Source organism: Pelodiscus sinensis, chromosome 16 (genome assembly GCF_049634645.1).
Source record: "Pelodiscus sinensis isolate JC-2024 chromosome 16, ASM4963464v1, whole genome shotgun sequence".
Lineage (NCBI taxonomy): Eukaryota > Metazoa > Chordata > Testudines > Trionychidae > Pelodiscus > Pelodiscus sinensis.
In genome coordinates, this window is record NC_134726.1 from 32389444 (window position 1) to 32415945 (window position 26502).

The following is a 26502-nucleotide window of genomic DNA, read 5'->3' on the forward strand; positions in this document are numbered from 1 at the left end:
TGAATGCATGTAGTCAACAAGATTAATTAACTGATAAGCCTAGGCTTCTCAGTTAATCAAATAATCAATGACATACTGACATCCTTTAATTAAGAGCAGTGTTCCCTGTAAGCGGAGCGCTTGTGTTGCCACTCAAAAGCCACACAGCTGATTGGCAGAGCACCCACTGCTAGGTTTTGTTTCTACTGGTGATGCACATAGGCACGAGCCTCAGCACAGATTAAAAAAAAATATTCTGCCCATGGATGGACAAGGTTAGAGGGAACACTGATTAAGAGTCCCTTAAAAGAAGAAACATCAAGTAATGCTAAACAGATCTACCAGCACCAGTGGTGCAGGTAGCCAATATTTCAGTTCACTAACCAAAACGTTAAAAATAACTAACTAAACAATTATTTCAATCCAAAACATTTGACTAACGGGAAGAGGGAGGGGCTGTTTTTTCTTTACTTTTTTAAATAAAACAATTATTCTTCAAAACAAATAAACTGTTTAAAACTAACAAATCAAAAGGTTTTGTTTAAAAAAAAAGTCAAAATTGATTTCTCCTCCCTTTCCCCAATCCTGTTTTCAACTGGTCAAATCTGACAGATTGATGAAATTTTTGGTTGACCCAGATCTGCATTTTTGACCAAAATTTCATCCAGTTCTATATCCAAACACAGGAATTTTTTAGACTAACTTGACAGGGGCCATCTTTTCATCCTAGGTTTGTATAGGGCCTAGCACAACGGTGTCTAAGCCTGGAGGTGCTGGTTGCTATCACCATACACGGAGGAGTTGATTATATGGGGAAGGATTAAACCATCAAGCAGGGTTGAGCAAGAGAATAAGCCACAACACAGACCCAAACTCCAGATGGGATAAAGACCTTGAAATTAAAAGTCTATCAAAGTTCCACTCAGGAAATTGCATGGTCACTTTTAGAGACTGCATAGCTGAAAATTCAGTTTCCATGTCTATACCTACTCAGAGTTGGCTGCACTCAGAACCCATAACTACACAGAAATGGGTAATAAAAAGGACCATAATCCAGCACATAAAAAACCTGTTCCACTTATGGAAAGGGGGCCTGTGTTTAAAAGAACCTCTCACCATCTTTCTACCCTCCAATAAAAATACAGTGCCTCCCAAATAGCAGTCAGAGAGGGGATTCTCAGCTCCAGACAATCCCCAGTGTTACAAAATGTACTGCTGCACTGGGCTTCTAACAATCTAATAGGTACTTAACGCTGCATACAGACTACAAGGCAGCTGCAACAACAAGAAGTCCTGTTACAGGGACTTGACAGCACCCAGAAGCACAGCCCCAATGGGACCAAAACCTCAAACAAATCCATCTTATTCTGTATAAAACTTTTATACATGGTAAGCTTATAAAGTCCCCCCCCAATCAATGAATGAGAGATATGCACAGCTGTTGTGCTCCCTCCTCCTCAGTAACAATTATTTACACTGTGTTTAATAACAAAAGTGATGGTAGTAAGTATAAAATGAAGGATTTAAGTGGCTGCACATGAAAACAGACAGATCAAAGTAAGTTACTAAGCTAAAATAAACAAAACATTCCAGCTAAGCTGAATACACTAAGAGAAATTACTACAAGTCATAATTTGTCACCCTAGACCTTATTGCAAGTGAAGGTCTTCAGGCTGGAGCTAATCTTTTTCCTGACCTGGGTCTAATAGCTTCTCCCCTCATTAGAGTTCTTCTATTTTTCAGGTCTTATCATCCCTTATATAGAATTTCCCCATAGCAGGAAGTCTTTGTCCCATTCCCACCACATGCCCCTGTAGAAAAAGACCAAACTTAAGACGGATTCCAGCACCAGGTAGCATGGTCACATATCTTTGGAGGACCAACCACAGTTTTTCCTGTAAGCCTAAACAAGACTATTCACAGATCCTTGCCTTGAACACCAAGCTCTTAAGTTCCTTAATTATAACTAATGGCTTTCACTAGAAAACCTAAATTAATAAACAGGCTTACAATTATATTTCTAACTTCATATTCAAGAGTGATATATGCATGCAAATAGACTATACACACTCAGGGGCTCACTAGCTCATTTGGCAGAAAGCATACTCAAAACACATTTCCATGAAAAATACACTGGCACAGTATCACAACCTGCCTAATCATGAGCGCTAGGAAAAGATGTTGTTGGTTTGGTTTTTTGAAGGCAAGCTGGGATTCTCAAGCACAGAGGTGGTTCTGCAGCTGTAGGACTATGGCATGTATAGGTCTGCGATTATACTACTGGGATGAGAAGAGCAGTGAGGAAGCTTCTGACTTGTAGTGGAAACTGGTCACCCTTCTGGGAGGAGATGAAGTGAGGAATCACTAGCTGGCATTTCTACAGTAGCTTATATTTGCCATATTGCTCTACACATGCTCAGAATTAAACAGCTTTATAAACAAGGGGTTATACAAAACCTCAGTAAGATGACCAGATAAATAGCTACGGCAGATATCATCTAGGGTGTACCAAGGCAGAGAGCCAACCACAGCTCAACCTGCCCTGCAGCACACAGGACAGCCCCACATCTGCATCCTGCGTTCTTTCAATGCCTCCTGACATCAACGCCCATTTCCGCGGCTGGATTTTCAAGCGAGTGCTCGGTCCCCGAGAGGAAGGCACTCGCAGGAGATCCCTTTCCCCAAAAGAGCAGGACTCTGACTCAACTCTTATCTAGGTGACCTCAATGACCATTCTACACCAGCAGCACAGCACTAGAGCTTTAAAACCCCAGCTCACTTCTACTCATTCCACTCCCAAACCAGCTGGGCATGCCCCGCCCCCTCCTTGAAGCTCGCAGAGAGACCTAGTTCAGCATCTTCAAGTTGCCAAATCCACGTCAAAACCGTGGCAAGTGAGCTGGTTTGGGGCTTGGGAATGCACGTTGGCTAGGTCTGCACTTGTAGCTACTTTTTCACAGGCAAGGAGAGAGCATTCCGGGGTGCACAGTCCCAGACTGCATGCCGGGAGGGGGGAGAGGGAAAGAGTGGGGTGTCTACCCACACCGAGTGCTGAGGTTTTTAGAACAGAGGGGGGCAAACTGCAGGCCACATCTGGTCCCCCAGGCCCTTCTGTCTGGTCCTCAAGCACCTGGCTAGCTAGGCTAGCCCCACAGATGTCCCGGTGGAGAGCAGACGGGGCGGTCAGGGGGCAGGCAGCTGGGCTAGGCCACACCTGGCTGTTAGGGGAGGCACAGCCTCCTCTAGCCTTCCTTACCCAGCCCACCCTACTATTTCTGAACCCCCAAGGTAGCCCTTTAACTGACAATATCCTGTACAACTCCCACCACATTTACACCCGAGCGCTACTACACTTCCTCTTTTCCCATATCAAACTAGCTGCGACTTAATTTCCTGTCTCCACCACAGTTTAATTGGCTTTTCTGCACAATTACTTTCCTAGGCTCCGTCAAGCCTCATCCACTAAGTTCTACTTGGATCTATGCATAATGGAGGCCAAAAAGTTTGCCTACCCCCGATTTAGGGAGTGGCTTTTTTTGGCCTTATTTTGAAACGGGATGAGGTTGGAGTTGGGCTTATTGTGAAGTCAGGTGGCTTGCTTATGGCATGGAAGTCGGCAACCCGAAGAGGCTGACTCCAGAACCCAACCTCTCAAGGTCCCCAGAGCAAGGCCTAGTCAGGAATGGGGCAAGACAACAATCTAGAAAGCAATCCCAGCCCAAATGGACCTTAACTATTACACAAAGACAAGGTAGACTAAGGGTGCACACTCTTGCAGACTAGAAACGTGTGGTATGAAAAGCAAGAAGCTCGTTTATATCTCGACTCCTTCCAAAAGGGCAGGCAGAGAGGGATTCTCATTTTTGCTACAAGTTTGAAGCGGACCGGACATCTGCAGTAGCAAATGAAGCCGAGTGAAAAATAAGAAAGCTTTTCCCATCTGCAGCTGTGTTCCCTGAAAGTGGGTCAGAGGCATAGTAAAAACAAACACAGGTGTTCTGTCTGGGCCCGAGATCAGAGTCTGGCTCTTCCTCAGAAAAAGCAATTTCCAGTCTAAGAACAAGGCAGGCAGCTGCGTGACGCTTTTAGGGAAGTTTCCGCCTCTGGGAAACGGACGTCACTGGGCTCTGTGGTTGTTGCTTCTTAGCACTCTCGCTCCAACATGCAATTTAGACACATTTTAGTCTGGTCTCTAACTGCTGGTACTGTAAACTTCATGACTTCACCGGGCCAGCACACCACCTCCAGCAATGCGCAAGCTAGTGCAGGGTTTAGCTCACTCACAGGCAGATGGGTCCTGCCGCAAAAGAAAGGCTGGAAGAAGCAACTAGTACATTCGTGCATAAAACTCGAGACGGAGACTTACAAACCAAACAGAGCTCACCACAAGTGAAAGTCTTTTCGTTAACAGCCGTGTTCCCTCTAAGCTGTGAGCTCGGGAGGTCACCCAGGAGAGATGCAAATGCTGCCCAGCTGATTAACAGAGCACCCAGAAGCAGTAACGTGTATCTACTGGTAGTGCACATCCACACATGCCTCAGTGCACATAAAATTTATTCTGCGCATGGAGAAGGAACATTGGTTAATTGTTTTACTACAAAGGATTTTTTTTCCTTGTTTCCAGTGATAATCTACCCAACGCATCAGTACTACTTTTATTTAGACATAACTCCAAGAACTTCACTTCACATCTTCTGAGGACAAACTATATTCATTTTCACCTTGCTGCAACATTTCTCTCTAGTGGAGGCAGAAGGTGGCTTTAACTATATATGACAGAGGGAAAGGATTCAAAGTGGGATGCACAACTCAGTTCGTTGAGCACAACAGACCAATGCCACATGAAATGTCTCTAATTTATAACTGACAATATCTTGTACAACTCCCACCACATTTACACCCGAGCGCTACTACACTTCCTCTTTTCCCGTATCAAACTAGCTGCGACTTAGTTTCCTGTCTCCACTACATTCTAATTGGCTTTTCTGCACAATTACTTTCGTAGGCTCCGTCAAGCCTCATCCACTAAGTTCTACTTGGATCTATGCACAATGGAGGGGAAAAAAGAATTAATTCCCATTTAGTCCCTAATTCGCCACAAAGCTTTCATGAGGGTTCTCTATATCCCCCATCAGCTGGGTGCAGCCAGAGGTTGGAGGAACCCTGACTCATTTAGGAGATAGTGAGGATTTGGGACAGAATGTTCTCTGTAAACAGCCATTGGCCTTCCCCGTAGGGTTAAACGTGTGGCCTGCAAGATATTTTGTTTACTGTTGCCCATGCACAGTGTTGCCAGATTCTGCTGGTTTTGTTCCATATCGTTTTTTTCCTACTGGTATAGCAAAATGACACACACTTAAAGCAAAGGCATATGAAGTGAGCGGTGCGCTGATTGCACATGACATTATGAGAGCTGTGGGCTCCCCCTGACACCAGTCAAAGTGCTGCTACAGTTCAATTAGTGCACACTGCAAATGCTTGGTGCACTCACAGAGCACTGTTTGCAAAACTCCCGTATCTTGGGAGGCAGTACAACAATTTTGCAGTCCACGGAGATGGAGGAGGCCACTGATACGCACCACTCACTAGCCCAGGTTGCTCCTCACTGACTTACGACATCAGCATTTCCATTCCCACATACTAAGCCCTGCTTCAATTGTTGCCAGGTTGTTGGCGTTAATTCTAACCTCTGAAAATGTTACCAGGTCTCAATAAAAGAGGTAGGTGACCAGCTCAGTGCATGTGCCTTATCGGCCATGAGGCAACAAAAATTAAGATGGGGTGGGGAACCTAAGGCCTAGGGACTGTATGCAGCCCCCAACTTGCCTGGATCTGGCCCCTAAGGCTCAGGGCTCCTCCCCAGAATCGGGAACCCTGAACTGCTGCTCCAGCCCCCCATTCTTCTCCTGCTATCCTGGGCCCCCTAGGCTCTGGTTGCAAGAAGAACGTGGGGAGTGTCTGTCTCCTTCTCAGTCCGGGGCCACATCAGTGGGGGGGTTTGGTTTTTTGCTTTTTTACTTGTGTGCAGCCCCCGACTGATTTTTCTGTGGCTCAGCAGCCCCCGTTGCCAAAAAGGTTCACCACCCCTGAATCAAGAGAACAAGACCTCAAGTCAGCAAGGTACTTAGACATGTGTTTGACTTTAAGGACAGTAGCAACAATCCCATCAACATCGAGCACTGCTCACAGGCTTGCAAGTGGTCACGTGCGTCACGTCCTGGGTGAATCAGGGTCTGCAGAACCAGGTCATGCTAGCTAAGGGAAGAGGATAGCGAGCAATGCAGTTCACCGTGCCAGAGTCAATTTCCTGCACCTATATTGCTTCCGTCTCTCAAATCAACCTCTTTTAATTGCACAGAGAGTTCGACAGTGAAGCAGGAATAAGCTATGCAGGTATTTTTGTATAAAATCCCAACTACACAGCTGTTCCTGTCACTTTGCTCTGTGGAAATATCCTCTGCCAGGCAAGCAGACTAGTCCCAACATGTCAGCTCACATCCTGGGTCAAGGTCTAGCAGGCTGTGAGTCAGCACAGCTTTCTTGGCTGCAGCCTGCAACACCTGGGAAGCCCTATGCAGAGGCTAAAAAGAAAATGCTTCCCATATGAAGGAAGCCCAGAATTAGGGGCAGATCTGCAAGGAGGAATGTGATACTGGAGTAAAGAGATGGCGCTGGAATGGAATGTACAGAGTCCATGTTTTAAAGTGAAAAGGCACACCTTGGCTTTCTTCCATACAATTGTTACAGGCAGAGCTCATGAGGGGAAGCCATGTGTAAAATCCCAAGTGGGAAACCCCACAATTACTGCACAAGAAACTCTGTGTGAAGCCAAAATCCACATGCAAAACTTCCCTGGCAACTTGGACTCCGCACACAAAAAAGGAGTCAGATACACGTGACAAAGCGCATGGTGGTAGAAGGACAACCAGTCTGCAAAGGAATGTGGTAGGTGTCTAAATGGGGAACGGGCCAAGGCCAATAACGTTTGGATTCCAACAAAACCTGTAGGAAAAGGTAACAAAGGATTAAGGAAGGGACTGTGTAGGCTGGAGAACGGTCACCTCCCTTAAGGGAGCACTGTAAACCCGAATAATTAAAACATAATTAAAACACAGGGAGAAATCGGCAGCCAGAATAGCAGCATAGCCTCGAGCTTTAAGAAATCCAAACGCTGCCAGAGAGATAAAGCACAACGCTGGCAGAGGCTCTTCCGCTCTGGGCTGCACCGATCCCATTCACAGCCCTTCCACCCACGCACCACTCATCCGGGCAGCTTGCAGCCTCTTTTATACTGTTGCTTTATTTGGTTTCTCTGAACACAGAGCTTGTCAACCAATGGGGAAGGGAGTCAACAGGAAATACAGGAAGGACAGCCTGCTGACAGGGCAGGATTTAAACAGGCAAGGCTGGGCATAAATGGTGGGCCCACTTTATTTCTAGCAAAGCCAAGTATGCCAGCCAATAAAAATAAAACCCACAGTCATCCGGATGCAACTATTGCTAATGGAAAGGATTTTCTGGAGGCTGTCCAGTGGCTGCATTTGTGCCTTCTGAGGCAGAGGAGGCAGCTGTGACAGCAATGCATTTCTAGGACGCCATGCAAAGGAGCTCAAAGGGTTTCAGAGATTAGTTGAGCCCTGGGTAGTCAAGAGATTTATCACAACCCACTTCACTCATTCTTGCGATGCAACCTGTAGCAATGCTATGGGACAGGAACTGACCACTACCACAGCCCAGAGGGGGAATTTAATTAGCCAGTCTGTGCTTTTTCAAGAGACTGGGGTCAGCATATTGGTCTCTTGCAGAAAGAGACTTGTGTCATCTTTACTAGCAAGGAGTAAGAAACACTCTTTGCCTTGCATCACAGCTCCCTGCAGAAGCATAGGATGCTAAGCACGGGTACCAGCAGGGCTCAGAAGAAGCGACTCCGATCAACACCCTCTCCTGCTTTGATCCCTGCTGTCTCCCATCTAGTGCTAAGCCTGTTCCGCTCCCAAGATCTGACACTTAGGGTGGCTCCAGGGAAGAGACCCAGCTCCAAAAGACGAAGGAGACACTCAAGCACAGGGAAGAGGGCAGTAAGAGCAGACACTTACATGACAGCATTGAGATCTGCAGACAGACAAATGCCTCGCCCAGGGGATGCACAGCTGTTCTTGAACAATTACTATCAGCAGACACACAGCAAGGGAGTCCAGAGAGCATCCCTCCTGGATACAGTCTCCCCTGTAGCCAAACCTGCCCAAATGGATTTTCTTGACCCACGCAGGAAAATGATATTTATTCAACTACTTAGTCTAGACTTGCAGATATTTCCCAGACAGCTCCCAGGCTGACTCATGCAATTACCTGACCCAGCACACTCTTGTGTGTGTCAAACATATTACAACCACTTGCCATCTCTTATGGGAAAACAGGTCCCTTTCATAACATCATCTCCGCAGCCTTTGGTTTGTGCTATTTGAAGCTATGGGTGGGGGGGAGGCAGGTGCAATGCCATGGTCCATAGTCACACAAGGCCATGGTCAGCTAAGAACATAAGAACAGCCATACTGGGTTAGACCAAAGGTCCATCTAGCCCAGTATCCTGTCTTGCGACAGTGGCCAATGCCAGGTGATCCAGAGGCAACGAACAGAGCAGGCAATCATCAGGTGATCCCTCCCCTGTTGCCCATTCCCAGCTTCTGACAAACAGAGGCCAGGGACACCATTCCTACCCATCCTGGCTAGTAGCCATTAATGGACATAAGTTAGAGCTAGATAACCTCCATTTTTTGAAACCTGTAAAAGTCCTGTTTTCACCCTCTGGCAAGGAGTTCCACAGGTTGTGTGTTGCGTGAAGAAATACTTCCTTTTGTTTGTTTTGAACCTGCTACCTATTAATTTCATTTGGTGACCCCTAGTTCTTGTGTTATGGGAATAAGTAAATAACTTTCTTATTTACTTTCTCTACAGCAGTCACAACGTTATAGACCTCTATCATATCTCCCCCCTTAGTCATCTCTTGTCAGAGCTGAAAAGTCTCCTCGTTTGGCAGCCATTCCATACCCCTAACCATTTTTATTGCTCTTTTCTGAACCTTTTGCAATGCCAAGGTATTTTCTGAGATAAGGTATCCACATATGCACGCAGTATTCAAGATGTGCCTATACCATGGATTTGTACAAAGGTAAGAAGATATTCTCAGTCTTATTTTCAGTCCCTTTTTTAATGATTCCTAACATTGTTTGCTTTGACTGCTGCTGCACATTGAGTGGATGTTTTCAGGCACAACGATTCCAAGATCTCTCTCAAGTGGCAACAGCTAATTTAGTCCCCCATCATTTTATACGTATCGTTGTGATTAGGGATGTAGAAGAGTTATTGAGTCGGCTACTCACATTCCCGACCCCTCCCCCCCCACCTCCTCTATGTCAGAGGCAGCATGGATGGAAGGGGAGCAGGAGCCGGTACTGGAGGGAGCTGGCTTAAAAGCCAGTTCCTCCCAGCACCATCTCTGAGATGCGGGGCAGGGGAGCTAGAGAAGCAATGGGGAACCCAGCACTACTTCAGTCCCCACTTGCACTGGGTACCAACTGCTGCGCCTCTGCCTTTTTAAATGTAGCAAGAGCCAAGCTGCTTTTACTACCTGCTTCAGTCTATGCTCATGCTGGGTTCCCTGCTGTGCCTCTGCCTTCTCTCTCCTGCACCGCCCGGCCCTTATTACATTTCAAAGGCAGAGGGAGAGCAGTGAGAACCCAGCACCAGTAGGGACTGAAGCAGTCCCCGCTGCACCTCCCCTCTTATTGACTAATCAAGAAGTCGATGGAAATTCTATCGACTACTCAATTAGCTGATTAATTGAAATTTAACATTCATAGTTGGGATTATGTTTTCCAATGGGTGTTACTTTGCATTTAGTAACATTAACATTCATCTGCAGTTTTGTGCCTAGTCACCGAGTTTTGTAAGATCCTTCTGAAGCTCTTCACGGTCTGCTTTGGACTGAATTCTCTTGAGCCGTTTGCTATCATCTGCAAATGTCGCCATCTCACTGCTTACCTCTCTCAGATCATTATGTTGATAAGGTCCCGGTATGGACCCCTGCAGGACACCCCTACTTACCTCTCTCTTCTGAAATCTGATCATTGATTCCTACCCTTGGTTTCCTATATTTTAACCAGTTATCAATCCATGAAAGGACCTTCCCTCTTAACCCATGAAAGCTTACTTTAAGAGTCTTCTGTGAGGGCCTTGTCAATGACTCTCTGGAAATCTAGGTACACTATATCCACTGGAGTCCTCCCTTGTCCAAATGCTTATGGCCCCCCTCACAAAATTCTAGTAGATGGGTGAAGCACAATTTCCCTTTACAGAAACCATGTTAAATAAACATAACTTGTGGAAAAGTCAAGTGTCTGACAATTCTTTTCTTTACTAAAGTTTCAACAAATTTGCCCGGTACTGAAGTTAGATTTATCAGCCTGTAATTGCCACCTCTAGAACCCTTTTTAAAAAATTGGTGTCACATTAGCTATCCTCCAGTCATTTGGTACTATAGTTAGTGGTTCCACAATTTCACATGTGAGCGTCTTCGGAACTCTTGGGTGAATGCCATCTCTTCCTGGTGACTTACTATTTAGTTTACTAGATAAGCCTAAACCTTTAATGGCTCCTCAATCTGGGACAGTTCCTCAGATTTGTCAACTACAAAGAAGGGCTCAGGTTTGAGAAACTCCCTCATGGCCTCACCCATGAAAACCAATGCAAAGAATTCACTTAGTTTCTCCACAATGATCTTATTGTCCTTGGGTGCTCTTTTAGTTGAAATCCCCATTAAAAAGGCTATACAATAAAAAATACAATAATTTCCCTTAGCATTTCATAGTCGTTATCACCATCATGGTCAGGAGATTGGTATTATTTCCCTAAAGCTATATTCATATTAGTAGAGCATGGAATTACTATCTATAAAGATTCTATGGAACAGTTTAGTTAAAGATTTTTATTTCATTTGATACTATGATTTTTCACACACAATGCCACTCCCCCACCAGCATGACCTTCTCTGACCTTCAGATCTATTATATACTAAGGATGTTAAGGACTGGTCGATTCCTCCCCCGCCTTCCTGCCTCTATCAGAGGCAGCAAAAGAGGGTGGGGGAAGGGGTTCCTTAAACAGGCAGCCTTGGCATTTCAAAGCAGCACTGCAAGGAGCTGTCCCCGGGCTCCATGCGGCTCAGCTGTGTGGTGCTGCCCCTTTGAAATGCTGCCTCAGCGTTTCAAAGCGGCAGCAACGCATGCAGCCCGGGATCAGCTGGGACCTCTTGTACATTTCAAAGTAGGCATACCTGTGTGCAGCCCCACTGGCCCAGGCTGCAGAGTTCCACATTCCTCCTTTGAAATGTACAAGAGCCCCATGAGGAAGTGCCTATCGACTAGTCGAGTAGCTGATGGAAATTCCATCAACTTCTCAACTAGTAAATTAATCGTTAGTTAGCATCCCTATTTTGTACCCTGGTATTACTGTGTCCTATTGATTATATTCGTTCCACCGAGTTTCTGTGATGGCTATTATATCAATAACCTCATTTAGACACTCTAGTTCACCCATCTTATTATTTAAGCTTATAGAGGTTGAATATAAATACCTTTAAAACTTGTCTCTATTTAGCTGTCTGACGTTACATGTAGGGATGTAAGTGAGTACTTGACTACCCGATAAGCCTAAACTTATCAGGTTCTTGAGTCGAGTACTTGATGACTTGCTTCCCCCCTTCACCCGCTGCCTCCATAGGCAGCAAGCAGGGGCAAGGGGGAGAACAGGAGCTGGTGTTGGGGGGGGGGAAAGCTGTCTTAAAAGGATGCTGCTGCTGCCTGGGGGGGTAGGGAAGCAGGAGACACTGGCACCCGGGTCACTGCGAACAGGGACTGCTGGACCTGGCGAGAGCCAGAACTGCACTAAGAACCGCCCAGTTCTTACTACATATAAAATGCAGAGCCGCAGCGGTCCCGGCTCACACTGATCTGAGACCTATCACCGCTGCGGCCCTGCACACCTGGCTCCTACTACATTTAAACTGCAGTGGGGGTAACTCCTGGACTGTCACGAGCTGGGCCGGAACACCTTCCCTTATCGACTAATCATGTAGTCGATACAATTTGTGATTGATACATACTGTGATTGAATGGGATTATTTTTCATTTGATTGCTTCTCATCAGACCTTATCCATATTTTATCACCTTCCATCCACTCCTCTTTACTAGGACATAGAAACTCTATTAATAGATCCTTCCCTAAGGGATGTCTCTGTCCAAGCCACATGCTCCTCCACACCTGTCGGCTTTCCCCCAGCCCTTAGTTTAAAAACTGCCCTACGATCTTTTTAATGTAGGGTGACAGAAATCTGGTTTCATTTTTGTTTAGGTGGCATCCATCCTTCCTATATAGGCTCCCCCTTTCCCAAAAGTTTCCCTAGTTCCTAAAAAATCTAAACCCCTCCTTCTACATCATTGTCTCATCCATGCATTGAAACCGTGCAGTTCTACCTGCCTACCAGGCCTTGTATGTGGAACTGAAAGCATTTCAGATAACACCACCATTGAGGTCCTGGATTTCAAATCTCTTCCCTAGCAACCTAAATTTGGCCTCTAGGACCTCTCGCCCATCCTTCCCTATTTAAATGGTACCTAATGCACCACGAGCACCCAGCTCCTCCCCAGCACTACACAAATTAAAGGTCTCAAGAGATCCACAACCTTCACCCCAGGTAGGCAAGTCACAATGCAGTTCTCTCGGTCATCGCAAACCCAGCTATGTTTCTAAGGATCGTCTCCCCCACTACTAACACCTGTCTTTTCCAAATAACTGGAGTTCCCTCCCGAAGAAAGGTAAACCTCTGAAAGAGAGGATACCACAACATCACCTGAAAGGAGGGTCCCAACTATGGGATCATTTCCCTCTACTCCATTCAGATGTTCTCCATCCCTGAAACTTCATTTCAGAGACTTCCAACTGGACCAGAGGAACCAGCAGATGTACTGCTACAGAGGACTGGTCTACACACATAATTGTGTTGGTGCAGGAACAGATAAAGTGCTGCCGGTACAATCAATTAATGTGGATTGCAATTAAACCAGTAAAGAGCTGCGTATACTGGTGTAGCTTATTCATAAATTGACTAGACTACAAGCGCCTTTCCACTGTTATAAAAAAAATAATAAAAAAAGAGGACTCCTACCCAAAATACAATCAAATCAGTCATAACACAACATGTAGATCAGGGCTTATTATAACCACACAGGGCTCTTTATCCTCTCACATCTTAGCCTCTAGGAAAAGGAAGATGCAGGTAAGATCTCTTGCACATTCACTACTCTACCCAAAACTAAGATACCATATCCTGTGTAGGATCCCAATGGTGAAATACCGTACTTGTAGCTCAATTCCCAGTGTTAAAAAGACTTTCACCTGCATGTCACTCACAAAGGCCTGGTCTGCACTACACGGGAAGGTTGAAATAAGATATGCAACTCCAGCTGTGTAAATTACATAGCGTAGGTTGACGTATCTTACGTCACGTTTCTCCGCTGTCCATACAACAGGAAGCCTATGGGAGCAAACGCTCCTGTCAGCTTGTGAGCAGAACTACTAGTGCTGACAGGGTTGCCCTCTGTGTTTGATCTAGCAGGTCTATACTAGACCCGCTAAATCGAACCCCAGAAGATCGAATGCGGCAACATCTGTCTTCCACATTGCATAGACATGCCCATGGTATCCACCTGCCCCAAAAATAGAGGGGCAGAAGGTTTTACCCAATGCTACCCAAATCTCAGGGTCCGATTCAATATTAGGCCCCACCCTAGATCAGATATTTATCCTCATGCTCTGTTCGGTGCACAAAGAGCTCCAGAAAAAGCAGAAGTTGCATTACCGTTTTTTAATCCCTAAAAGGTGCCCCCAACCAACAAGCCAACCTGACACACAAGAGGACATTAGCCTGGTATACAAACAGAACATGCAGTACCAGTAGGGATGTAAAATACTGTTTAATCAGTTAAATATTAGGTTTAGCGAGTTAACCAATTAGGCAGGATCCCAGGCAGGGGACCGCTCCAACCTGGCTGGAGCAGCCCGCAACTGGCTCCTCCTGCCCCCGACCTGCAGCACGGTGGGCCTGGCAGGGCTGGCACAGTCTTCCACCTGCAGCAGGCAGGGGGCTACTCTCGAGCACCAGTTAACTGTTGCCTAGTAAACATCACCTTGTAACCAGTTCACATCCCTAGTCACAAGTTGCCTTAAGAGGTCTCTCTACTCCTAGCAGCTGCTTGGGCAAGGAAAGCCCTGGCGTTGCTGGAAACATGCAACTTAGACATCACACTCCTGAAGTTTATCTGGCACACGCAGCTGGACTCAGTTTTGACAGACACGGATGCCAAACCCACAGCCTACGGTTAGCCACCTCTTCTGGGAAATTACTTGCATCGTGTACTTTGGAGGTTCCTTTCTTTCCAGCACTAGAATTATTTGTGGTGGGGGGGTGAGGTACCTATGTCGTAAGTTTTATTTCCTCCCAAGCTTGCCTTCCATTGGGGGTTGGTTTACTCTAGACACTCTTTAATCTGGAGTTAACTAATTCTCAGCTAACCAGATGTCTTTTGCAATCTTGTTATAGCTTTAAGAGGTGTGACCCGGAATATCTGGGGAGCATTTACACCAGGGATGGGGAATTATGGCCCGGGGGCTGGATCTCTCCCCTTGTTCATTTCCATCTGGCCCGCAGGCCGCACCGATTCAATTCACTCACCTGGAGAGAGGGGAAGGAGCGCGGAAGTTTGGGGTTTCCCCCGCAGCAGGGCGAGTTGGCACTCACAGCTCCAGCCCCGCAGGAAGCCCCAAGCCTCAGTGTTGTCCCCCCTCTCACAGGGCTGGGGCCCCATGCTTCTCTCCTGGGCAGGTGAATTCAACTTCTGCAGCCCGCTGTTGATTTTTTTCTAGTGCATCAATGGCCTGATATAAAAAGAGAGTTCCCTACCCAGGTCTACACAATAGCCTCTACAAGGGGTGTTATCAGATCACTCAACTAAAAGACACAGAGTCCATGAACCCTGGAAGGGAAGGAGGGAGGTTGTAGTGCGTGTTACTAATTCACTCATTTTATGCACCCCGCCTTGTCTTATTCAAGTTTCTACCAGAACAGGCCGCAGCCCGGAAATCACCTTTACACTGTACATCATGGACAGACTTTCTGCTCCTTGATTCCTGGTAGACAGTCACGATGCTGTCCCATAAGAAGGGAGGCTGAATGGGAAGAGTATCAAAGTTGTGTCATTTTCTCTCCCAGTCTGCTTCTGCCAGAACCCAGAGCAGAGACATCACAAATCAGATAATTTAAGTCGGTAGTGTTTGCAGGTGGGAAGAATGTTTTAGATTAAAGATAACTGAAAAGAGTCTAAACTCCACCACTGAACTCTATTAAACAGGTAGAATGGTCCAGTAATTGGGCCACTAATCTAGGATGTGCGACACCCAGTTCGATTCTATTTTCTGCCACAGCCTGTGTGTGTCCTTGGTTGAGTCCCTTAGCCTTAGTGTCCCACCTGTAGAAATAGAGAATATAGGTCTTCCATACCTCTTGGAGCATGGTGAGGCTAAGTATGGAGATCACCGGATGGAAAATGCTATATAAAAAGAAACATGGCGATTATTTCTTGGATTCTTTAACATTAAGATCATGAGTCTTTCTACATGGTCTGCTCTAGTTCAATCACAACCCACTGGGCTTAACAGAGGAATTCCTGGGTGAAATTCTCCAGCCTGGGGAACACAGGACCTCAGACCACATGATCATGTGCTCAAAAAAAAAAAATCTCTGAATCAAAAATGGTTTCCTATTTCTCATTTAGAAAGTGTTATGAAAGCAGCAGCAAGATTGTACTGAATGTTTGCCCTTTTCAAGGGATGTGCATTGACATGCAGTATGACTCCACGGTTTCAGGGCTTGCCCTCTCTGCTGTGGTTTTTACCTTTGGGCAACCAACGCTCAGGTGCTATCCTGAGACAAAAAACACAGCCAAGGCACAGTACAAGGTTAGCACCATCCCTGTGCCTGGGGGGGGGGGGGAAGATGACCGTGAGGAAGAACTCACACATGCCTGGCCTTTCCCATCTTTGCTCATGCATGTTAATTACTCGGAGGTTAAAAAAACCCAGAAACCACCAGTTTTTAGCAGGGAAGACAAGACCTTCCTGTCTCACATGTTTCAGGTACAGAGGAAGTCTGGGATGGAGAGGAAGGGTGGCTGTTTTCTGACCTGACAAGGTGGGAAGAGAACAGGAGGGTCCAATGGTTATCATTTTTTCCCCTTGGGATTGGCACCTTGATACAATGGGAGGGCGTGTGCATCCCAGTCTCCCTGAGAGTTATGCTGGCAGGACCAACCAAGCCAGACAAAGAACAGTCCACTGGTCCTCCAGGGTGGGGTTAAGTGACAGACCAACAACTGGTCCTCTTTAAAAAAAAAAAAAAAAAAATTAAAAAGTCCATTCTAGAGACACAAGGCTGTAGCCATTCCAGGGAACAGCATGATGGACAGGGATAGCCAAGCCCAGTTAATGCCCTATCCCACAACTGAAGACACTACACAGCCAAACAAATGCTTAACACACAGTCTTCTCACCTCCACCTGCATCACAGTCAAAATCCTGGGCTAAGTTTGGCCCTCATGAATATTAAGTAGTATCCAGCTAACCAGTCAAACCGAGCATCTACACTCAATTAAAAACACAGGCTGTCTAAGCAAAATTTTGTACTGACTCCAAAGAAGTTCTTCCTGTCTGTGAAATAGTCATTGAGCTGAGGATACTCAGCTGCACCGTGAGTGCAGAGGGAGAGCTTATTTATGCCTTGGTGCTCGAATGAATCCCATACACCCTACATTAAAATACAAACTGAAAACATGGAAACGCTCCTGCTTTTGTGGGTTCAGATCTAAAATCCCCTGTCGCCATACTAAAGCATTCACTGTACAGAAGGCTGCCCCCTGCAAAACTTGCATCAAGCTTCGAATCTGAGTCTCTTATTTTAATGTAAGTGGAGGCTGTCTGGTGCAACAACTGCAGGAAAAGTATGGACTGCACATCAGGTGTTCCCTCTAAGCTGCAGGGCAGCACTGCCTCACAGGTGATGAGTCAGCTCCCTGCAGGGAGCCCTGAGCCTCTGACTCAGCAGGGCTGATTAATCACCTGTGAAGTTGCACTGCCCCCAGTTTAGAGGGAATACTGCTGCACATGACAGGTTAGAGCAGTGGTCCCCAACCTTTTGGGGTGGCCGGGGCCAGGGCCGCTCATGCGCTGGGCGCCCAGGGCCGGCCCAGATTGTTCGGCAGACGCACATAAATGCCCTGGCGGGCGCCATGGCACCCACAGGCACAGCGTTCGGGACTACTGGGTTAGAGCATGGGTTCCCAAACTGGGGGCATGCCCCCGTGGGGGGGCATGAAGAAATTCCGGGGGATGAGGCGACCAGCCTCTCCCCTACCCTCCCCCAATCAAGTTTTGTTGCCCTTTTCAGTTCCCCCCCTTTTTTTTGCTCAACAAGTTTTGCTGCTATTTGGAGGGGGGGAGTGAGGGTTTTTCAAAAGTCAAAAAGGGGGGCGTGATACCAACAAGTTTGGGAACCACTGGGTTAGATTATAACTAAATAACTGATTAACTGATAAGTTGGCAGCCCCACTCCCGGCGAGACTTCGCTGCAGGCTCTGCCATGTAAAGCTAATGGTAGAGCCCGTAGCACAGAGAGTTTCAGTGGTTTGCACAGTTACTCTAGTCCAAGATTTTTAACATCCCTAGTCAGGAGTCTGAGCCCACTGAATTGCATAACTCTAACGGAGCTGCGTTCCACATGGAAGACAGTGAATAATCAAACAAAAGGGTGCAGTGCCTAAAAATGCAGGCTGGACTAGTCAATGCTAAATCACACTATTTACCCACACCCGCGCAGAGTATATTGCCAGGAAAACAGCAGTTCTGTATCTCTTGAAATGCAGCTGCTCTTTAATAAAAGTCTAGTTTCAATTCAAGCCCCATCACAATGAAAAACGTTACACATTTCTGGGGCCCTCTCTGCTATAATCTAGTTTTGAAGTCACAAGAACCAAAATCGTCAGACAGCTGGGTCACTGCTTCAGGAAAGACAGATCCACCACTGCACATAAGTTTGCATGAAAAGGGAAGTAAAAGCAGATGCTCCCATGCATGACACCTGACATTTCTCTGTCACTTGTTCCTTCCTGTCTTAGAGGAGAATCTCAGAAAAGAGAAGAGCGTGCTTTTGTTACCTTGTTGCTGGTGCCACAGACATTCCCCCAAGACAAGTTCTCCTACAGATTCTCTTCCAGATATCAGATGCATTTCTCCTCCTTCCATGCTGTAACATTGTACGTATCTTATAGGGGGACATCTACCAGGACGTTTGTTTCTCAGAGCACACAAAAGCACTTTCTTTGCTTCCCCCCTCCCTCAGTTTTAGAACCCAAAGACAGCCTTGCTTCTTTTAATTAAAGCATCTGCACAGCAGAACAAAGGACAGTATGGATTTCCAAAATAAAGCACAGTAAAAAGCAAGCTGCGCCGTGACAGCGTCCCATATAAGTGTACGGAAGGGTCAATTACACACATTGCAAAGCTGAGTGCATAGTTACACTTTATACATAGTCTATGCAAGGTGTTTATGCTTGGACAGAGCCTCCCGACTCAGCTTCCTTCCATTCACAAGGGTGCCATGCAACAGTTTGACGTTACCCAGCAGCTAAAGAACCTGCAGAAGCAGAGAAGATGCTACGAGTAAACAGAAACGACAGTCAGCTAATTTTGAAAGTTGCAATGGGGCATTTGGAACAATCCCATTTAAGGGTGACAAAGAAATGGGCCCTGTTTCATATCTTGATCAGATTAAGATCAAGAAACGGAAGCAATAGACAAGAGGAAACTGGCTCTGATCAATCTCTACTCAGCGAGTTTCCCCAAACAGAAGCGGACGCTGGAAATTCAGCCTACCCAGTAGGACAACCACAGTCATCCAACGCCCAAAGGCAGCATGTGCAAACGAAGCCTTTCTTATAGAGCAAACACATGTCACCAGACAACAGGTGAGCAGTGCTCACCTACCAGTAAACCCCGGTCCTGAAGGCATGAGCGGGTATAACCTAGGCTAGCGAGTGGGCCGCAGGAGTGTCCTTCTCCCGGCACGGGGGAGTTTTCCTAACTGCGCTGGCATATCTAGAATCTGCGGGATATTCCCATTGAACCGTAGCAGCGCTTTGATTGGCTGCATAGGGCGCACACGGCTCTCACAATGTTGGGAGCCATCAGCACCCACCTCACTTTCACGTGCCTTTGCTTTAAGTGCACGTCACTTTTGCATAACTAGCTGGAAACCAGCAGAATCTGGCAAGCCTGTGCACGGGCATCGGTAACCACAGTGTCTCGTGGGCCACACCTAGGACCCCGATAGGCTGCAGGTTTCCCACCGCTGATCTAAAGTGGCGGTAGCTGAGCACTCATGAAATGAGAGTAGAGGACGCAGGTTCTTGGTCAATTAACTGGGCAGCTGATCCACACACAGATCACAGTATTGGAGGAGACAGAGGAAGCAGACAAAGAAAATGCCTGAGGTCAGACAAAGGGCGGTAAATTAAACGGCCAGAGATGGAGCTGTGAATCTCATACCAATAAGAGAACCGGGTAATTTGAATGGACTCAAAATATTAACCACACATACTAGAAAGCAACAGGCTATGCATATGTTAGATGTCTCTGAAGGGCACGTGGAAGGACATTAGCAGCAAATGGCAGGCAGGCACCAGCTCTTCTCAAAAGACTAGAAAAGTCAATCTGTACAGCCAGCAGCTTTGAAATGCAGACTGTTTTAAAATACCCGCTTTCCCAAAGCAAGGATGGGCATGTGCTGAAGGAAGTATACTCCCTGCATTCAGTATCTGCCTACAGGCAAAGAACCTTGCCAATAAGTGCATGGTTCCTGCAAATCCTTCTCCCTTACAGGGCTCATTCCCTAGATTTAATCCAGCTCCTCAGCAAAGAACAGACTCTCAGCACTATCATCAGACAGAAAGGCTGATAATGGAAAGGGGCGGTGAGCCCCCCTTTTCATCAAGCCAGCTCACTATTGCCTCTTTAAGCAGCTGAGCTGACGGACCGCACCTCCTTCCATCCAGGAAGCTTTGTTCTAGCATATGTTCCTTAGTAGATGAGTCAGCAGCTCCATTCAGAACCATTATAGCATTGCTGATTCATACCAGGGTTACACAGCAAACAGGAAACTCAAGGCCGCATTCCCCGTTTCAGACAGTCATTTAAAATAAAGTCATATTTACGTGTTGTTCATCCACTCACATGAGCCCTGATTTTAAGTTTCCTGTGCATCATCCTGGGAGAAGAAAAGTCCCCCCAAAATCTAAATCCAGTTTATTCCAGTGACAAATGAGAAGTAACAACTAAATCTCATGTATTCCCTTCCTGCTGGCCATCACTAACATGTCATCTGCTCCCTCTTCATCTTTAACAAGGCAAGACATCACCAAAATGATCATGAATCATTTTTCTCTCCAGCTCCACCTACTCCCTTTCCTTTCCTCCTCATCCCACCCCAATGTCAATTCTCATTATGTAAGCCTGTGTTTCTTAAACTATGTTCCGAGGAACACTGGTGTTCTGTGAACAACTCGCAGGTGTGCCACAATCTCTTCTTTGTTTTTGTCACTTCTTTGTTTGTGTCTTTTTTTGTCTGACAATTTTTTTTCCTGGAAGAAAATTTTCATAGCTGTTCCGCATAAAAAAAATATTGTTTGAGACCCCGGAACACCAAAGTACCCAAATGTAAGTCGCCTAATTTAGGATTGCAAGTACCTCAGGGCAGAGAGCTTGTCTTCTTACTCATCAATAAGGCACAAGGCATACCACTGGACCTATACAAATAACAACGTTCATGACACATGCTCACGTTTGTCAGCTGCACATAAGTACACATGCGGCAATGCTGGCAAGGCCTTACAGATGTGCATGTGTAAAGCCAGGCTATGTCAGATCCAGTGAAATATCTAACACAGCTCTGCTCAAAAGCCAGATGTTCTTTTACATGCACTTCTGTCTCACACTATTAAAGTTACATCACCTGCATCACACTCATCCACAGAAACGTACATTCATAGGACACTGCAAGTTTAACTAAGCTGCAACAGAGATTCTTTTGAAAAAAAAAAATTGTTGAATAGATCTCTCCCACAGATCTATTTAAGTAATATCATAATAAACACTATTTTTATTGCACTTTTGCCTATGCTGTTCAAGTGAACACTTCCTCCAGAACTTATGAACAAGTCTTTGGGACTGAATACCAAATTGGCCTGACTCTCCATTGTATTTTTCTTAAAAATACAAAATACACAGCAATAAGGATTCTGCATTATGATGGCCATACAAAAGATGCTGAGCAAGCTTGGCTACAAACTGATCAGAATAAAAGAGAGTGATGACAATTGTTTTGTGTGCACTTCAATACAAACCCTAACTTTTGATATACCAAGGTACGCTTACTACTGTATTAGTATTTTGTTTTTATTGTTGATACTGTCTCTAGCAGACAGTTATTCAGTTTAGCAAATTGTTTAATCAGTAGGCTTACTTACTGCATTTTTGTCTAACGTTGCCAATAAAAACCAGAGTCATTCTTACTCAATTTTTATACTGGAACATATGCAACACCTCAGCAACAGACAGACCAAGCACACTGCCCCTTTGATCCATCTATGGAAATCGCTCAGCTGATTATTCAGCCACAAATTTACTGAAGCAATTGACCCCAAGCAGTAAGTAGCTTAATGCAGTAAAACCAAAGCTCTGAGGTTTTCAATCAGAGTCTCTCTCTCCATGAGCAACTTTAATTATATGCAGCTTTCTAACACCTTAGGCCGCAAGCCTATGAATATTTGTGTGTGCTATGCACATATTCCCCTCCCCACTGACTACTATAGAACTCTGAGGGAGGAGCCGTATTGGTCAGTAACTTTAAAGACGAATAGTCCTGTGTCACCTTTGAGACTAAAAATGGCATAGGATCGTGAACTTGTGTGAGTAAAAACCCACTTCATTCTCCCCAATTCATCTAATGAAGTGGGTTTTACCCACAAAAGCTCACGATCCTATACCTTTGTTAGAGAACTGCTTGTTGTTACTATAAAACTATTCACCTGCTTCAAGTTATGCATTTATGTAAGTGACAGCAAGATTGAAAGACAGGTTCCCTGTTCCAAGGACTTTACATACTTGTTTATGCAGAACTACAACCATGCCAGGCTCCTTAAAAACAACTTGATTCCAAGAGAATTGAACTTTCAAGATTCTATTCTACATTACTGAGGTAAAGTAAAAGAGAGCTGTAACTACTGCTACCTATCAATTGCTGGCTGCAGAGCAAGTATGCAGATAACAGGTAAGTTACACGTGAAAGATTAGTCAACAACAATCAGGTATTTTCCCAGCTTATGTAACTCGATACAAGTAATACACAGGCCATCCAATCCATATTTCAATGCCTGAATCAGGACTGAGGAATATGTTTATAAAGGTTTCTTGTCTCGCTCTCTCTACACCCAGAAAGAAACCAATGCAAAACCCTCCAGCTGAATACTCTGACACAGCATTCAATATGAATGTAAAGCCCAGAGCTTCAGAAATGCCATAGCTCCTTCAACCACCACTTCCAGCCCTTGGTTTTCAGACAGTGTCCAAAGAATATCAGAGGGAAAACATTTAGTCTGATCCAACCGGAACTGCAGAGACTTCACTCACTGTAACCAGGCTACAACTCTGGTTGCTAATCCTGCAAAAGTTTCCACAAGAGACATCCCCATCCAGGAGCAAGCAATACCAATACCCCCTGTGAATCCACTTTGCATTCAAGGTCTCTTATTACAGTCTGTCCCTGTAAATCAGATTAGCAGTGTCAAGGCACATGCTGGTCACTCGCCTTGTCTGTGAACCAGCCCTTTCCTCCATCGCTGGCTGATCCTGTCCAGTGAATGCCATTTTCCCCATACCAACAAGAGACCAGCTGAGACTGAGAAGGGCACCCTATCTCAGCCCTGTACAATAGCAGTATTCCACCTGCAGCTAGCCAATTCCCTCCCATTCTCCAGTATTGATGGGGTAAGAGTAAAACAACAAGTGATGTGAAATGTCAAAACACACACCTGCCACCAGGTGCAAATAGCAGCGGCAGGTGTCCTGCTGTCAGAGCTTACACCAGAATCCACACCCCGCACCACTGGCTGCAGTGTAGTCAATCCAGGAGCTTTGGAGCAGAGCCAATATAAACACCATGCAGTTACAGGGGATGAGGAGGTGGGGAGAGGAGTTTAGGTGAACCGGCCGCAGGCTGGGCAGCCCTGTAAGGAAGGAGGAGAACCAGAGAGCAGGCTGGCAGGGCGCCTCGGCTCTACAATGAATGCAGATGGGGCAGCGGGTGAAAGACAGACTATACCCAGCCCAGGAAGCTGGCTCCAGGAAGGTCTGCAGCCACCTGTAAGGGGAACTGCAAGGAGAACCCCCAGACACAACTCTGCACGGCAAGGGAGCCCCCCATGAGCAACGCATGGGGGGACCCCCAGCCCATCACCCGCAATGAGGGCAGGAGAATCCCGTAACCAGGAAGGGGAATCCACAAAGGGGAGCCCGCCCCCAGGCTGTAACCCAGAAGCAGAGCACAGGGCAGGGGGGACCCCCGGGAGACCCACAGCCCGTAACCCGGCGAGGGGCTGCAGCTGGAGAGAAACCGCCCTCCCCCCAGCTCTCCTACCTCTGGGGAGGGACATGGCTGGTCTCGGGGCTGGCGCGGGCCGGTTGCTGCGCTGAGCGGGGTTAGGCGCTGGCGGAGGCCGGGGGCTGGAGCATGTCCCCGGCTGGCGCACAGCAAGAAACTCAGCCCGGGACTGATGAGGCAAGCAGCTGGGCGGAGCGCAGACAGCCACGCCTCCGCAGCTGGAACTCGATCGCTATTGGGTCCCTGCAGGGAAGGGGGCGTTGTCGCCGTAGCCACGCCCTCCTGAGCCACAGGGTGCTGACCTCCAGACTGGAGGCTGAGGGGCGGGGACCCGAAAATTCTACCCAAAATTCCACAAAGGACCCGGTTCCTGACCCCAGATAGTCACTCATCCACCACAGGGAGGCTGGTCCAAGGGGGCAAGATCAGCTAGCACATTGCACCGTAGCCAGCCTGGTGCAACAGTGGCCACGTGCCATGCGAAAACGTGGCCTAAGACAAGTCAACTCCCCCCCTCCTGGCCCGTCCACTATGGCAGATCAGTACCACGTTGCAGCAAAATGTGACCGTGCCACGTCCAAAAGTGCTAGGCATAATCCCCAAACACGGCTGCCTCTCAGCAAAACACTGCTGCTGAGCATCAAAGCGGCACTGGGACGAGGCAAAAAGGGAGCTGAACCGTGTCAGAACATGGTCACGGTGCTGCAAAACATCACGTTGCAACAGAGCATCACTGTGTTGCATCATCAGAGTGTCATCGTATTGCTTTCAAAATGCTGCCCCGTTGCAACAAGCTGAATCACATGACAGTAAGAGGTCATCAAATTCCAGTATCACTTTAGAAATACCCTTTTTCTAAAAAGCGCTGTGATGCAATTATGCAAATGAAGCGTGGGATATTTAAATCTCTGCTTCATTTGCACTTTTGATTTGCCCAATTTACATCCCTCTTTCGACAGAGGGATGTAGTTTAGACACACTGAGAGTGATGTGATTTCAGGGAAGCAGAGCTCAAAAGGTTCGTGAGCCTCATCTAATTCTGCCAGCTCCAGAGAAACTGTCCAGCAGCCAGGCCCTCATTACCTGCTGCCTTAGGGACCACCAGTAAAGTGTTCTCTGATGCTACCGACAGAAAACCATCATTGCAAATAAGGAACGGGCATGCTGACGACCATGTCCTTGAACGCTGCTCTGAGTAGACCTACCACTAGTCGCAACAGTATAGGAGAAAAGTGGTCACAAATTCCTTGTGTAAAAAAGAATTCCAGTCCCCAGTACGTCACCAAAGCGGCATCTCTGCACCCTTTATGCTGAGAGGGGAACTATTTCCCTTCCTAGAAAAAGTCACTGACTGAATTTCTCCTGTCATAACCTTGATAAAGTTAACATCCTCCCTGCCCACAACTGTGTTTCCTGGAGCGGTTTAATTTGACCTCCGTGTATGTGTGGTACCTCTCCCAACGGGCTGACGTGGGTGGAACCGAGCAGGGAAAATCTTAAGAACTGTAAATAAAGCTATTTGACTGAGCTGACCTTTGAAATGCTACCTTTGCTGCCTCACAGCCTCTGTACTCCCATGTGCCAGCCCCAGACACGGCGCAGAGGAAAGACAGCAGCACTACAGAACCCTACCATACACGGGGAACCGGGAAGAGAACTGAAGCATTAACAAGACTGGTGGCTTGAGGGTGGGGGAAAGGAAGTTAGTGATACCTCGAGAGGGTTTGGTTTTGCATCCAACACGTTCTGTTCTGTCAGATTGCTGATTTGGGCATGAAAAAAAAAAAAAAAAAAAAAAACCACACAAAAGAAGGAGGTGGCTAGATGGGAAACCCGCTGTTCCATCCAAGCCACGGAGGAACAGTAAGATAACAGTCTGCTTTAAAGGCAAGATAACAGATCAGGTGACAATCTCCTCACATAAAGACGAGTAGCACCTTAGAGACTAACAAAGTATATAGTAAAAACTTTTAAAAAAAACCAATGAATCGTCTAGCAGCACCTAACAAAATACGTAGATTGTATCATGAGCTTTCATGGGCAAAACCCACTTCAGATGAGGGGGACAGGAACTCAGCATTTATAATAGAAGAAAGGGGGAGGGGTACCAGTCAATTGTAGTGCCGGTGCTAATGAGACTGAGTGGGCGGGGAGTGTTCCATACTTACTTTGGATGTAAATGAGGCGTTAAATGTGTGGAAGTCTGGCATTATCATGGGACATCCATTTAATGTCTTTATTCAAGCCCAGGTGAAGCAAAGACACAAGAGTTGCCTCCCTGCAGAGAAGCCAGGGCAATATTTGCACCATGCTGCAGCCTGAAGAGAGCAATCCAAGCAGTGGAAAAAGAACACTGAGTGGAGTCGGTCACCCCCCCCCCCTCCCCGGGCATTTCCTATGAGAAGCTGGCTTTGTTGCATTTTTGCAGAAGTTGAAAACAAGGCACAAGCAGTGAACCAGGAGGAGGAAAAAAGCAGTTCATAAAAAGCCCCTTCCAGTCAGAGCCGACTGCAGACCAAAAAAAAAAAAAGTCACCTGTTAACCTATGCTGAATCTCAGCTCTGAACAGCAGCAGGCTCCAAGTTGGGCACTCAACTGTAGTGCAACAGGACTTGTGCAAAAACACACACAGAGTTGTGTTTGGCAAATTCTTAAAAGAGGGAAAAAAGACAAGCTTAGCTGCAGATTTTTCTGTCCTCATGCC

The 26502-nt window shown here is 46.5% G+C and overlaps 1 protein-coding gene across 10 annotated transcripts in view; it reads right to left on the minus strand.

The window, feature by feature from the left end:
* MAP2K3 (mitogen-activated protein kinase kinase 3) overlaps positions 1–26502 on the minus strand; it is a 96906-nt gene that overhangs the window by 40197 nt on the left and 30207 nt on the right. Inside the window, exon 1 of one of the 10 annotated variants that reach the window (XM_075899702.1) lies at positions 23835–26307. The exons of 7 other annotated variants lie outside the window; for them this stretch is intronic. In XM_075899702.1, coding sequence (XP_075755817.1) covers positions 23835–23850 — 16 coding nt within the window. In that variant the 5' untranslated portion in view covers positions 23851–26307. Of the gene's footprint in view, positions 1–4363; positions 7317–23834; positions 26308–26502 lie in introns of those variants that run through there. 2 more of the 10 variants (XM_075899704.1, XM_075899700.1) reach the window with 2 other exon arrangements.